The 15,992-nt window shown below is 36.4% G+C and overlaps 1 protein-coding gene across 12 annotated transcripts in view; it reads left to right on the top strand.

The window, feature by feature from the left end:
* The window catches only part of CASK (calcium/calmodulin dependent serine protein kinase), a 398,598-nt gene that overhangs the window by 58,629 nt on the left and 323,977 nt on the right, over positions 1-15,992 (top strand). For 7 of the 12 annotated variants that reach the window (XM_036839510.1, XM_036839512.1, XM_036839505.1 and 4 more), the window contains exon 2: positions 15,272-15,384. In XM_036839510.1, coding sequence (XP_036695405.1) covers positions 15,272-15,384 — 113 coding nt within the window. Of the gene's footprint in view, positions 1-15,271; positions 15,403-15,992 lie in introns of all 12 variants that reach the window. The other 5 variants (XM_036839503.1, XM_036839508.1, XM_036839507.1 and 2 more) reach the window with 1 other exon arrangement.

Genomic DNA, 15,992 nt, shown 5'->3' with positions numbered 1-15,992 from the left:
TAAGAACTTGCACTTCTTTTTTCTTTCTGGGCTTCTTGTAGTCTTCAGCACTTCTTTTTTCTTTCTGGCACTTCTTTTTTCTTTCTGGGCTTCTTGTAGTCTTTCTGTGGGGGTGTTTCCAGCAATTCCTTGGGGAGGAATTGGAGGATATGTCCATGTTTTCTGGGGTTTAGTCTTCTGTCCTTTTTGGTCTGTATTCTCATTTACATCAATGGCTCCTGTTCACTCATGCTTCCTAGGGAGTATAGAGATGAGAACTTAGATTTTAGAGTTTGGTATGTCTAGGCTTCAGTCCTGACTTTACCATTCACTAACTGTTTGGCCATAGACAACCTGGCTTAGCCTCAGTTTCCTAATCTGTAAAATGGGGGCTAACAGTATATTCGCTATTATGATAAATAAATTTTAATAAATGAGAGAATCTATATAAAGTTCTCAGCAGCATGCTTGGCACATGGTATGTTGCAAATGGTAGTTGATGTTACCTTCATCATCTATATGTTGACCCCTTCCTTGAACTTTATACTCCTATCTAATTGTGCTCTCTAAATCTCTGCCTTGGTCCATGGAAATCACTATTTCTGAAATTGGTATTTTCAAAACACAGTCATGTGTCTCCTTTCTTTCTCAGCTTCTTTCTTCTACCAATTCTTTCTCCTATAGTAGTCGCTCTCTCATTTGGTGGTATCATTATTTACCCTGTAACTTTTGCCAGAAATCTGTACGTCATTCTTTCAACCAACCCCCAACCATCCCCTAGCTAATCATTCAGTACGTTGTCTTGTCAATTTATTTTAAGTCTCTCTCAGTTGCCTCTACTGAGGCATTGGTTTAGGTCTTTATCATGTTATGCTTAGACTAATGTAATAACTTCCTGACTGGCCCCCACTCACTCCTCATCCTATCTTCCATTCTTCTGTCACAGTGATCTCTGACGCCCTTCTCCTTTTCCAGCCACTTCTCACCCTCCAGTTTTTCATGCCAGCAATACCAAACAGCTTTTAGTATCCATCACACACCATGCTTTGACTTGGCTCCAGGCTGTTGCACATGCTACTACTTATTTCTAGAATTTTCCCTTTTCCCTTGTTGGCCTGAATAAAACTCTTATTCACCATTCTAAGCCCTCCTAAGTGTCCCTGTCTCATAGAGGCCTTCTCTGACCACCTTCCTATCCACAGATAATAAATTCTTTGTATTATACTGTTTCAATACTTTGTTCTATAACATACTGAAATTATGTACATATACCTATAGCAGTCTATTAGATTGGGAGTGTCCTGAGGGTAAGAATTGCTTTATTAATCGTTTTTTGTTTGTTCTTTGTATTTTTTTGGTCTTATTTCCATTAGGGAAAATGAGGTAAATGAATAAGATAAAATGTGCAAATATCAATAGAATTTTTTTAATGTTACTGCTTCAATATCTATTTGTGAAAGTTCTTTACATATTGAACTAAAAAGGCCGAAACATGTACAACCAAGTCAGAGTTCTTACTTTGGGATATGTTTATCTTACAGTCCTTTATGTGTTTTCTTTTTCATTTCTTTCCTCTTATGTCTATGTCCCTTTTTCCCTGTTTCTTATCTGTTACAAAAATATTTTTTTCTCCTCTCTCAGCAACTCTCCTTGATACATGCTCCATCATACACGAGCTAACAAAGACCTAGAGTCCATATCCCTCTACCTTGGCTCTAACTAACCCCAGCCCTTCAAACACGCACATATACCAATCAGATTTCCCAGAACTTCTGGATCCGCAGAGACTGCTATGTATGCCCTGAAGTCCTTGCATAAAAGTAGTAAACGGTGAATGTAGCATACGTAGACTCAGACCAGAGGATGATGTGCTATATAAAATCTAAAGCAAGGCCTACTAAATTTTTCACTGAACTGTCAAGGTTTGACAGAAGTACTAATTATGCCAATACAGGTTCCAAGTTAGTAAATGCTAGTCTTAACACTATGAATTACTCATCTTTGACAGTTGAGCCAAATTTGTTCTGTTAGCATTTTGGAGATCCATTGCCAACTTTTTCAAATAAGCCTGCCCTTTCTATTTTCAAGGAATGATCTGAACTGTACTGAGCTTAATTCCTTTGTCAGGTCTTTAATTGTTAACATTTAGGCAACAGTTCCTCAGACTTTGATTTTAATAATTTCCCACTCTATGTGTGTTTCTTTAGCAGTAGCTATGATTAGGCAGACTTTTTTCCTTTGGTTTAGTCACTATACCTAAAGTAACTCAGTTTGGTGTGTTTATGAAAGTGTATATGTTGGTGGTGAGAGTGGATACCAGAAGTATTAAAGAGAAAAAACGTTTCAGAACAACATTTCTGTTCCCCTTTCACTACCACAAAGAAACAGGAAGACAAGGAAAGGATTTATAGATGGAATGATAAGCTCTTCTTTAGTGGTAATGACTAAACCAACAGTGTTGAAATAAGAGGAAAAGGACCATTGTTATCTCTATTAGGTATCATTCTTATATACATTTATGTGTCTATAGAGTATCATTTTCAGTATTATGTTCTTACTGCTAATATTGTCATCATTACTATTATATTTTTGCTTTGTTTTCTTTTTGCCCACCCACCATCTGTTTCCCTCAGTTCCTAACATCAGAACTGTATAGACAGTAGTAGCAAGATGCAGATTTAGTAAATGAGTGGAAAAATACCTAGAAGTACCATGATTTCTCAAAATTGTATATGTTTATGTAAAATTCTGTGATATAAGTTTTTCAGTGGTTTGTTCATTCCTAGTTTGTTTTTGATATCATTCACCAAATATTTCATGAGGGCCTAATATATACCGGACACTCATTGAGTTTATCTTCTAATATAAATATTGGGTTGGCCAAAAAATTCGTTTGGGTTATGGAAAAACCTGAACGAACTTTTTGGCCAGCCAATACATGTAACATAATATTGCATATATATTACATAAATTAAATGCACATACATATGTGTGTATTATGCACACACACAGTCGATGCTCATTATTTGTGGTAGTTATGTTCTAAAAAGTTGCCATGAACACTGAATGAGTAAATACTGAATCACTGCTCCTAGGTGAAATGCAGGGTTAGGTTCCTGTGAGCCTTCGGTCATGTTTTCTTTAACTAATCAATACATAACCTGTTTAAAGACACCTTATTTCATATGTATACTTGATTCATTAACATTGAACTCATGACCAATAGCCCTATAATTTATGCCTGAATGAAGCTTACCCAAAGTGTATTTTCTCCATAAGACATGCCACAGCCTTCTTGCACTTAGAAACACAAGAGAGTACTTCGGCAGTACACTTGGGGGCCATTATAAACAGTGAAATCACCAACAAAAAACACAAAATGCATTAATTAAATGGCAAAAAGGACACTTGCTTACAGTGAGAGCTGAAACAAGAAGGCAGAGCATAACCTTGTTCAACCTCAGCTGGTAACGTGTCAGGTGACTCAAAATTTTCACTGCTATGCATGTGTCCGTGAATGACTGTGAAAGTGCTGTGAATATTGATTTTGGGTTACAAATAAATTTTAGTAAGTGACTTAATAAATACTTAACCTGCAAATAACGAGGACTGACTATATGTCAACTATGTTGTATGTATGTATGTTTGTGTGTATGTGTGTGTGTGTGTGTGTGTGTGTGTGTGTGTATGAATTTGTTTTTGGTCTTCATTTCCACCACCCTTATCTTCCCTTTGGTTAATTGGTTGTTGTTCTTCATGGTTTTCCTACATCTGTTGTAGTGCATTGCACAATTCATTATAAATGTGATGAAGCTTCTAGGCCTGTGATATGGACAGGAAGTTCACCTCATTTATTGAAGGTTTCCTCATATACGATGTAAGTTTTTGTCTGTAAACCTCTCACAGGGTGAGAACTTTACATTATAGATGTCACTCCAAAATTTACATGTAACAACTTAATGTATATTAAATTTAGTTCAATTAGATGTAGAATTACAATGAACATAATCAATACTGACTTTATGTTTGAGAATGTAAACATAGTTTTTCTTCATTTATATATATCAAGTCACTTAAAATAATTTGTATTGTACAGATATTTTAAAAATTAAGACCTCTTTTGATTAGCGAGATCTTAGGGATGTACCCTCAGCTGTTTAAAATGTTATTTTTACCTGGGAAATACATTTGTGGAGGAGTGCATAAAGTTTATGTGTGTGAACGCAAGTGTGTGTATTTTAAAGAATACTAATGAAATGAAAACCCATGAATCCATCATCCAAGTTAAGAATAGAATATTACTAGTACCTTTAAAAGCCACTGTGTGCCCCTTCCCAGTCACAATCTCCTTCTCCCCGTAACCACTATCCTGGCTTTTATACTAATGATTCCTTTTGGGTTTCTTTATAGCTTTACCATCTATGTATATATCCCTAAACAGTATATTGTTTATTCATTAAAAACTGAGTAGCAAGCACAAACTTAGCTGTGTAAGGAAAGGGCAATAATACCACTATTGTGTGAAGACTCAGATGAAGAGAAGCTGAACAGAACCTTTTGTTCACAGTCTGGCTTCAGATACCTGAGAGCATATAGGAGCCCGTGCTGGCAAGTCCGTTGGCAAAATCCCGAGTAAATCCCAGAACATGGGGCTCTTCACAGGCAGGACATCCGTGCTATAGTGCAGCGCTGGGTACTGAACATCCAGCAGGAATGCGGTCAGGGGGCGTGCTCTGCATTTCCTGCTTTTCAGCTCGCTGAGGCTGCCTCCCGCTCAGCTATTCCTGAGAGCACTGCTGTGGGCTGAAATGAGAGTCCTCTGCTGATCGAGGCAGCAGAGAGGAGCAGGAATCTCATCAGCCCCTGGTCAGAAAAAGCAAAACAGAGGAACCTGGCCCCAGATTACGTGGTTCTTCTGTTTTCAAGTTAAAGAGGTGATCAGTGGCATTGGGAATCATTGATGGCTCTCTAGTTAACCTCTACTCAATGCTTAACTGGCAGCCTGAGATCTCACTCTCTTGTATTCCTGAGTTGAATCTCCTGTTTGCTGTCCCTTGGCGTCCTTTTTTACTGGTCTACTCTCTTGTTCTAGCAAACACATCCTACAATAATTTCTTCAGGAAGTATGCATGGCAAGTAATGTATTGAGCTTTTTCATATCTGAAAATTTTTTTATTATTGATTTTTCTGACTCAATGTAGACTTTAAAGGTTAGAAATATTTTTCCTTCATGATTCTGAAGGTGTCGCTCTAATGTCTCATTGCTTCTAGTGTTGCCATTGAGAGATCAGAAGCCATTGCAGTGCCTGATCCATTGTGTGTGAACTATATCATCCTCCCCTCCTTGAGCACCCTTACCCCTACTGCTGGAAATCTGAACGTTTTGTAGCCCTTAGGGTTCTTAAATTTCACAGTGGCATGTGTGGACATGTGTCTTATCTATTTTGCTGAGTACTTCATGGGTGCTTTTCTTTAAAATTTTTATTTTATATGGGGGTATAGTTGATTAACAATGTTGTGTTAGTTTCAGGTGTACAGCAAAGTGATTCAGTTATACATATGCATGTATCTATTCTTTTTCAAATTCTTTTCCCATGTAGGTTGTTACAGAATATTGAGCAGAGTTCCCTGTGCTATAGAGTAGGTCCTTGTTGGTTACCTATTTTAAACTTAGCACTGTTTACATGTAAATCCCAAACTCCCATTCTATCCCTACCCCCCCTTCCCCCCTGGTAGCCATAAGTTCGTTCTCTATGTCTGTGAGTCCATTTCTGTTTTATAAATAAGTTCATTTGTATAATTTTTTTTTAGATTCCACATATAAGCAATATCATATTATATTTGTCTTTGTCTGACTTACTTCACTTAGTATGATAATCTCCAGGTCCATCCATGTTGCTGCAAATGGCATTATTTCATTCTTTTTTATGGCTGAGTAGTATTCCATCATATAAATGTACCACATCTTCTTTATCCATTCATCTGTTGATGGATATTTAGGTTGCTTCCATGGCTTGGCTATTGTAAACAGTGCTGCAGTGAACACTGGGGTGCATGTATCCTTTCGAACCATGGTTTTCTCTGAGTGTATGCCCGGGAGTGGGATTGCTGGATCATATGGTAGCTCTAATTTTAGTTTCTTAAGGAACCTCCATACTCTTCTCCATAGTGGCTGTACCAGTTTAGATTCCCACCAACAGTGTGGGAGGGTTCCCTTTTCTCCACACCCTCTCCAGAATTTATTGTTTGTAGATTTTTTAATGATGGCCATTCTGCCTGGTGTGAGGTGATACCTCATTGTAGTTTTGATTTGCATTTCTCTAATAATTAGCGATGTTGAGCATCTTTTCATGTGCCTCTTGGCCATCTGTATGTCTTCTTTGGAGAAATGCCTATTTAGGTCTTTTGCCCATGTTTTGATTGGGTTGTTTGTTTTTTTAATATTGAGCCACAGTAGCTGTTTGTAAATTTTGGAGACTAATCCTTTGTTGGTTGCATTGTTTGCAAATATTTTCTCCCATTCTGTGGGCTGTCTTTTCGTTTTGTTTATGGTTTCCTTTGCTGTGCAGAAGCTTTTGAGTTTAATTAGGTCCCATTTGTTTATTTTTGTTTTTATTTCCATTACTCTAGGAGACTTCTCAGAAAAGATGTTGCTGCGATTTATGTCAGAGTGTTCTGCCTCTGTTTTCCTCTAAGAGTTTTATAGCATCTGGTCTTACATTTAGGCCTTTAATCCATTTTGAGTTTACTTTTGTGTATGGTGTTAAAGAATGATCTAATTTCATTTTTTTACATGTGGCTGTCCAGTTTTCCCAGCACCATTTATTGAAGAAACTGTCTTTCCTCCATTGTATAGTCTTGCTTCCTTTGTTGTAGATTAATTGACCATATGTATGTGGATTTATTTCTGGGCTTTCTATCCTGTTCCATTAATCTATATTTCTGTTTTTGTGCCAGTACCATACTGTTTTGATGACTGTAGCTTTGTAGTATAGTCTGAAGTCAGGGAGCCTGACTCCTCCAGCTCTGCTTTTTGTCTGGTTTTCCTATCAATGCACTGATAGGAATTGCATTGAATCTGTACATTGCCTTGGATAGTATAGTCATTTTGACAATATTGATTCTTCCAATCCACGAATGTGGTATATCTCTCCATCTGTTTGTGTCATCTTTGATTTCTTTCATCACTGTCTTATAGTTTTCAGAGTACAGGTCTTTTGTCTCCTTAGGTAGGTTTATTCCTAAGTATTTTATTCTTTATGATGCGATGGTAAATGGGAGTGTTTCCTTAATTTCTCTTTCTGATCTTTCATTGTTAGTGTATAGGAATGCAAGGGATTTCTGTGTATTAATTTTGTATCCTGCAAGTTTACCAGATTCATTGATGCACTCTAGTAGTTTCCTGGTAGCATCTTTAGGATTTTCTATGTATAGTGTCATGTCATCTGCAAACAGTGACAATTTTACTTCTTCTTTTCCAATTTGGATTCCTTTTATTTCATTGTCTTCTCTGAGTGCCGTAGCTAGGACTTCCAAAACTGTGTTGAATAAAAGTGGCAAGAGTGGACATCCTTGTCTTGTTCCTGGTCTTAGAGGAAATGCTTTCAGCTTTTCATTGTTGAGTATGATGTTAGCTGTAGGTTAGTCATATATGGTCTTTATTATGTTGAGGTGTGTTCCCTCTATGCCCACTTTCTGGAGCGTTTTTATTGTAAATGGGTGCTAAATTTTGTCAAATGCTTTTTCTGCATCTGTTGAGATGATAATGTGGTTTTTACTCTTCAATTTGTTGATGTGGTGTATCCCACCGTTTGATTTGTGGATATTGAAAAATTCTTGTATCCCTCGGATAAATCCCACTTGATCATGGTGTATGATCCTTTTAATGTATTGTTGGATTCGGACTGCTAATGTTTTGTTGAGGATTTTTGCATCTATATTCATCAGTGATATTGGCCTGTAATTTTCTTTTTTTGTGGTATTTTTGTCGGGTTTTGGCATCAGGGTGATGGTGACCTCATAGAATGAGTTTGGGAGTATTCCTTCCTCTGCAATTTTTTGGAATAGTTTCAGAGGGATAGGTGTTAACTCTATCCCTCTATCAAATGTTTGATAGAATTCGCCTGTGAATTCATCTGGTCCCAGACTTTTGTTTGTTAGGAGTTTTTAAATCATGGTTTCAACTTCACTACTGGTGATTGGTCTGTTCATATTTTCTATTTCTTCCTGGTTCAGTCTTGTGAGACTGTACCTCTCTAAGAATTTGTCCATTTCTTACAGGTTGTCCATTTTATTGGCATACAGTTGCTTGTAGTATTCTCATGATCTTTTGTATTTCTGTGGCATCAGTTGTAACTTCTCCTTTTTCATTTCTAATTTTATTGATTTGAGTCCTCTCCTTTTTTCTTTTTTTTTTTTGATGAGTCTGGCTGAAGGTTTATCAATTTTGTTTACCTTTTCAAGGAACCAGCTTTTAGTTTCATTGATCTTTGCTGTTGTTTTCTTTGTCTCTATTTCATTTATTTCTGCTCTGATCTTTATGATTTCTTTCCTTCTACTAACTAGGTTTTACTTGTTCTTCTTTCTCTAGTTGCTTTAGGTGTAAGGTTAGGTTGTTTATTTGAGATTTTTCTTGTTTCCTGAGGTAAGATTGTATTGCTATAAACTTCCCTCTTAGAACTGCTTTTGCTGCATCCCATAGGTTTTGGATCATTGTGTTTTCATTGTCATTTGTCTCTAGGTATTTTTTGATTTCCTCTTTGATTTGTTCAGTGATCCATTGGTTGTTTAGTAGCATATTGTTTAGCCTCCACTTGTTTGTGATTTTTATAGTTTTTTTTCTTGTAGTATTTTTCTAACCTCATAGTGTTGTGATCGGAAAGGATGCTTCATATGGTTTCAATTTTCTTAAATTTACCGGGGCTTGCCTTGTGGCCCAGCATGTGGTCAGTCCTGGGGAGTGTTCCGTGTGCACTTGAGAAGAATGTGTATTCTGCTGCTTTTGGATGGAATGCTCTATAAATATCAATTAAGTTCATCTGGTCTACTGTTTCATTTAAGGTCTGTGTTTCCTTATTGATCTTCTGTCTGGATGATCTGTCCATTGCTGAAAGTGGGGTGTTAAAGTCCCCCACTATTATTGTGTTGCTGTCAATTTCTCCCTTTATGGCTGTTAGTATTTGCTTTGTATATTGGGGTGCTCCTATGTTGGCTGCATATATATTTACAATTGTTATATCTTCTTCTTGGATTGATTCCTTGATCATTATGTGGTGTCCTTGTTTGTCTCTTGTAATAGTCTTTATTTTAAAGTCGATTTTGTCTGATATGAGTAGTGTTACTCCAGCTTTCTTGTGATTTCTATTTGTATGGAATACCTTTTTCCATCCCCTTACTTTCAGTCTGTATGTGTCCCTAGATCTGAAGTAGGTCTATTGTAGACAGCATATATATGGGTCTTGTTTTTGTATTCATTCAGCCAGTCTGTGTCTTTTGGTTGGAGCATTTAATCCATTTACATTTAAGGTACTTATTGATATGTATGTTCCTATTGCCATTTTCTTAATTGTTTTGGATTTGTTTTTGTAGGTCTTTTTTCTTCCCTTCCTCATTTGTTCTCTTGTCTTGTGATTTGATGACTAACATTAGTTTTGTGTTTGGATTCCTTTTTCTTTTTTGTGTGTGTCTATTGTAGATTTTTGGTTTGCAGTTACCATGAGTTTTGATATAGCAGTCTATATATATGCAAGATTGTTTTAAGTTGCTGGTCTTTTAATTTCAAATGCATTTCCAATATCCTACACTTGTGTTCTCCTCTTCTTACAATTGCTGGGGTTTTTTTAAAAATTTTTATTTATTTATTTATTTATTTTTGGCTGTGTTGGGTCTTCATTTCTGTGTGAGGGCTTTCTCTAGTTGCGGCAAGCGGGGGCCACTCTTCATCGCGGTGCACGGACCTCTCACTGTCGCGGCCTCTCTTGTTGCGGAGCACAGGCTCCAGACGCGCAGGCTCAGTAGTTGTGGCTCACGGGCCTAGTTGCTCCGTGGCATGTGGGATCTTCCCAGACCAGGGATCGAACCCATGTCCCCTGCATTGGCAGGCAGATTCTCAACCACTGCGCCACCAGGGAAGCCCAATTGCTGGGTTTTATATCATATTTGTATGTAGATGATTTTCTACCTTTTCTTTATGTTTGCCTTTACTGGGGAACTTTTCCATTTGTAATTTTCTTGGTTCTAGTAGTGACCTTTTCTTTTCTGCTTAGAGAAGTTCCTTTAGCATTTTTTCCAAAGCTGGTTTGGTGGTGCTGAATTCTCTTAGCTTTTGCTTGTCTGTAAAGTTTTTGATGTATACATATAGCTGATTCACTTTGTTATACAGCAGAAACTAACACAACATTGTAAAGCAATTATACTCCAATAAAGATGTTAAAAAAAAAATCTGAGTGAGAGCCTTGCTGGGTGAAGTATTCTTGGTTGTAAGTTCTTTCCTTTTATCATTTTAAATATATTTTGTCGCTCCCTTCTGGCTTGCAGAGTTTATGCTGAGAAATCAGGTGATGACCTTATGGGAGTTCTCTTGTATGTTATTTTTTGCTTTCCCCTCTTCTGGCTCCTTTTAATTTGGACAACTCAGGATTTAAGGTCTGGGAAATGTTCTTGGATTGAGTTCCTCCCTTCCATTTTCTTTGTTCTTTTGGTTCTACTTTCTGGGAAATTTCCTCAACTTTATCTGCCACCCCTTCTATTGATTTTTAAATTTCTTCATATATTTAGTTTTCAAGAGCCCTCATTTTGTCTTCTGAAAGTTCTGTTTTTGTTTCATAGTTATAGTATCTTTCCAAGGACATTAATGGTAGTTGGAAGTTTTTTTCTTGTTTAGTCTGTTTTCTCTAAGTTGCTCTTTCTGTTTTGATCTCTGTCTTCCAAATTAGACTCTTCTCCAGATGTTTTGGGAGGTTGGTTATCTACTTATGATTAGGAATAGAGCAGTGGTTCTTGAGGGACATTTGACAACGTTTAGAGACATTTTTGCTTGGCAAAACTGGCCGAGGGGGTGCTACTGTCATCTCCAGGTAGAGGCTGGAGACGCTGTTAGGCACCCTACAATGCACGGGACATCCTTGCACAACAAAGGACTGTTCAGCCCAAAATGCCAACAATGCCGAGGTTGGAAAGCTGATTGAAAACTCTGAACTTGTGGCAGAACTTGTTGACTTTGGATTTCAAGGAAGGTGATCTGGTTGAGCAGTTTGAACAATATAACGTCATTATTTTTAGGTCTTTCCCTCTGGGCTGGTCACATATTCAATAGAAAATCTTTCCTTTCCTGCCTGAAGGGTAAAGATCTAGCTTCTAACATTCCCCCCTGTTAATGGGAAATGGGGATGGGCTGTCTACATTCAGTTTGTGTGTGATCACATAAACCCCTTGCTTTTCATATAGTATCCACTTCCTCAACTGCCTTCTGTCCCCAGTTCTAAGACCCTGTGTTTTACCCTCTCCAGAAAATGGACCTCTGTGAGGATGAGGCAGGGTAGTTACCCAGTGGATTGAGTAGAGGAGGATCTAAGACTCTTAACTGCTTCTCTGATAGATTTCACTCAAACCTTGTTAGTTTAGCCCCACCCTCTCTTTCTCAGTTTTATCTGGTGCTGCCAGTTCAGGTGCTTCCTGAGAATTCTGTAGTGTAAATGAGTTTGGTTCTGAACTATTCTTATTTTCTCCTTGCAATTTGGCTTTCCTATGAATGCTAAGCCAGTTACCATTACTCCATCTGCTTTCTTGCTTTCAAAATTTGATTATTAATTACTATTGTATTCTCTCATTCTCCCAGTCCTTTAAGACATTTTCTTTAGCCCCTTTTCTCTCATTTTAATGGGTTTGGGGAGAAAAGTTAATTTAGATGCATTTGCTATATCTATCCTATTATCCTGGAGACCAATATATTATTCTATATTCTAGCATAATTTTGCTTAATTCTAGTCACCTTTTGATGTGCAGTTGTCCCTCAGTATTTGCAGGGGATTGGTTATAGGATCCCCGCCAATACCAAAATCCATGGATGCTCAAGTTCCTTATATAAAATAGCATATTATTTGCATATAACCCACACATATGCCCCATATACTTCAAATCATCTCTAGATTACTTACAATACCTAATACAATGTAAATGCTGTGTAAATAGTTGCCAGTGCAAATTCAAGTTTTGCTTTTTGGAACTTTCTAGAATTTTTTTTCATATATTTTCAATCCATGGTTGGCTGAATACACAGATGTGGAACCTGCAGATACAGAGGGCCAACTGTATTTACTTTTGGTATCATAATTGTTCAATTCCTAGACATGACCTTTCTTCACATTAATGAAAGCTAGAGGAGATTATTCTGTGTCTGCATAGAGACACAGCTACATTCTTTTCCAAACCTTAGGGAAGTAATAGCAAATATTCAATTGTAACATATTCTAGTTTAATTGACCTTTTACTTTAAAACTTAGTATTCTGAAAGCAGCCAGCTGCCTTGAGTAGAACCTTGTGCCACAATCCCAGTCAATATTCAGTATTCTTAAAGAACTGGATAAAGAATATAGATTTTATCAAATCTGAAATGCCGTCAATTATCTTATCATTCCAGTTTGATTAATACCCTGGCCAGAATTAGTGGAAATATGAGAAAGATAGTAGTTTATAATGATGGCTTACAACTACCTCTGTCAGTATTTTTCCCCCCCATAATTATTCAAGAATCGACTGTACTATAGACTAAAAATATAAGGATGAAATTTCAAGATTCAACAAAAGAGTTTAGGCCAGACTGAAACCTAGGCCTCCTGAATTTTTGCTGTTCCTTAAACTGTCATTCAAGTATAATTAATAAGTGTAATACAGAAGTTTTTGCATACATTTTATTACACTCTCCTCCCCATTTTAAAATGGGAAACAAGCCAGATTTTCTTATATCCTGTGTCTTTTTAGCATTTTGATGAAATAAATATAATCAAGTCCTGCTAAAATTATAGACACTATATAGTCACTTAAATTTTTATCAGTTTCCACTGAGTTTCCAGTTGATGGATTAAATCCCAAAAGAAGTTAAAAGATTTTTCAGTGTCTTTTTAGTGTACTAAATTTGGTTCACCTTTTCTAACCCCCTGGATGTCACTGAGAGACAGATCTTTGAAACTCTTTACTGGTGACCTATCTTCAGGTCATCAGTAGTTCAGAGATAAACTCATTTTCTTTGCCTCACATTATAAAAGTAGCCTAAAGAACCAAGGATTTGGTTCCTTTTTTTCATTCACAGACTTAAACACGTTTTTGGTGGTTTTTTTTGTATCAGTATTCCCTTTTTTCTTGATTCTTCCTAGCTTTCTTCATTCTACTATTACTAAAAGGGTTGGGGGAGAAGCTATGTTTTCTTCCTCACCTTTGTTCAAACAGGAAAAAGTAAAGAATTGACTCTATTGACCAAAAATGATCCCACATACAGATCTTGGAAAGTATCCAAAAGGTGTAGTGAATTGAAGCATACTACACAAATGTATATATAAATAGAGTCCCAAGGGTTTAATGTGTGTACAAAAACCAATTACTCTAAACATTTCCTGAAATTGCTTGCTATTGTCAGGATAAGTAATCACAAGTAAGACATCCAGATTGAGAACGAAAACATTTGTGGGAGTCCTGACTCACATTGTTATATTGTCTTCTCACAGAGAAAAGTCTTTGAACAGTTTTGAGTGATTATCAAAAAGGTCCTTTTCCTATAGAGTTCTGAAAGGTACGCTATTACCATTTCTTTTCCTTCCAGTTTAGCTTTGTTAGGTTGCTTGAAGAGAGAGATTTGAAACTGTAGTGTAACTGATGTCCTGATGATTGATGGTGGGATGAAATCAACTGATTCATATGATCTCAGAGAAATGTTTAAGTCTAGGTTAGATTATATTCGTTTGCCTGTCCTCTGAAAGAATAAAGACAAACTTACACTTTAAGGCAAAAGTATCATAAGTGTCCTACTGTAAATGAAGAACTTTTCTCTGTCTTCTGATTGACCACATGCATCCAGGTGTACTGTTTCTACCTGTAAAAACCAATGAGAGTGTTTTGTTTCCTGAGGAGGGGGGAAATACATACATGTATACATGTACATGTGTATGTATTTAATAACTTAAACCATACTAGCCTTCAAATAAAATACTACAGTATATTGCGATTGCATTCTACATTAATCAATAGTTGATTCAAGCATGTTGGATTATCTTTAGTTCAGATACTTATTTGATAACTATTAATCACAAGGAACCGAGTGTGTATTTGTGTTTTTAATGCCTGGGACCGGGCATTGGTATTTTATCAGTCATCACAGTTGATTCAACTGTATGGTCAATATTGAGAGCCACCAATTTCAGTTGAGGCGAGGACTGGGTAAGAAAGTGACTGGACCACTGGTTTTGCTAGTAGAAATTACTTCCTTTCCTATGGCAGTTGAGAATAATGCTAATTTGAAGTTTGAGGAGGATGAAGGATTTCTCTGTGACTTCACGTGAGACTGTAGAGGTTGTTGGAAACTAAATCATGTAGGGCTTTCTCTTTGTCAAGTGCCTATTTAAGTCTTCTGCCCAGATTTCCTTGTAGTATATTTTCTTATTTAAGAATTATTTATGTATTTTGGTTTTTGACTAAATACATGTGTTGCAAATACCTTCTCTCTGGGATTTTAAGCAGAAACATAATATCAGATTTTCATTTTTAAAACATCACTGCAAGAATGAATGGGAGAAACAAGTTTTCAGTGGTCCTAGTAGAAATTGGTAGTGGTTTAGACTACGGTATGAGTCATGCAGAGAAGTGGACAGGGTTAAGAGATATTTGAGATAAACTCAGTAGGACTTGTTAGTGAAGATTAGATAAGTGATGGCTAAGATGAGAGAATGATTTAAGTTTCTGGTTCAAAAGGTAAAAGTTGTATACACTACCACTGTGAACTATTATTTTGTTTAAGATGCTGATAAATTATAGAGAAAATTACAGAGATTATTTGCCTTGAATATAAGAACACTATCTCAAATTTTTAAAAGTGATTTTGAAAGTAAATTTGTTTCTTATTTTTCTGGTTTATCAACTTCAAATAAATAATTACCTCATGAATTATAGAAAAATGTGTTCAAAACTATATTAAATTCTATTTTGAAAGCTATGGCTATAGTAGACAATGAAATATGAATAAACTGTTGAAGGAAATAGAAACTTAAGAAAATCAACAAATTAAACTTGGATTTTTTTTTTTTAGGGGTCCCTTCAGTGTTGTACGACGATGCATCAACAGAGAAACTGGGCAACAATTTGCTGTAAAAATTGTTGATGTAGCCAAGTTCACATCAAGTCCAGGGTTAAGTACAGAAGGTAAGAGATGGATTTCAAGTAAGTTATTTGATGTCTGGCTTTATTTCATTTCCAATCCATCTATCAACTTAACCTTCATCTGGGGGTGGGGAAGCAGAGGGTGTAATGTAGTGGGAAGTGGGTGGAGACAGTTTAAATTCCATTCTAGTTTGTCAGATTTCTAGAACATAGTATTTGAAAGATAGCTAGATTTGATTAACAGTGTTATGAAGTCATCTAGGATTGCTATTGGCCTATGTTTTTTGAATAGAAAGGAAGTAAAATCTGAAAATATATTTTTTAGGATCTAACTTGTAGTCCTATAGTATAGAACATGGGATGGGAAGGGTGAGAAGGGAAATAATGGCACAAATATAATCATTGCAGATTCAAAAGAAACTAAGATGAGTTCCCTTCAAGTCCATAACTTATTACCCTTAGGATTGTGATCTAATAGAACTAAAAGACTAATATATCACATATTGCTTAAGTCACTTATGGTGTATATGTGTAAATTTGAAAGAACAGTACTGCTAGGACTTGCAGGACTCAAAATTTTGTTTCAAGACATTGATATGGCTAATCATATTTATGTATAAATATTTATAAACAGTACAGAAGCATTTTAA

The sequence above is a fragment of the Balaenoptera musculus genome, chromosome X, assembly GCF_009873245.2.
Source record: "Balaenoptera musculus isolate JJ_BM4_2016_0621 chromosome X, mBalMus1.pri.v3, whole genome shotgun sequence".
NCBI lineage: Eukaryota > Metazoa > Chordata > Mammalia > Artiodactyla > Balaenopteridae > Balaenoptera > Balaenoptera musculus.
The sequence above is the reverse complement of the archived record's forward strand: the minus strand, read 5'-3'. Positions and strand labels throughout refer to the sequence as shown.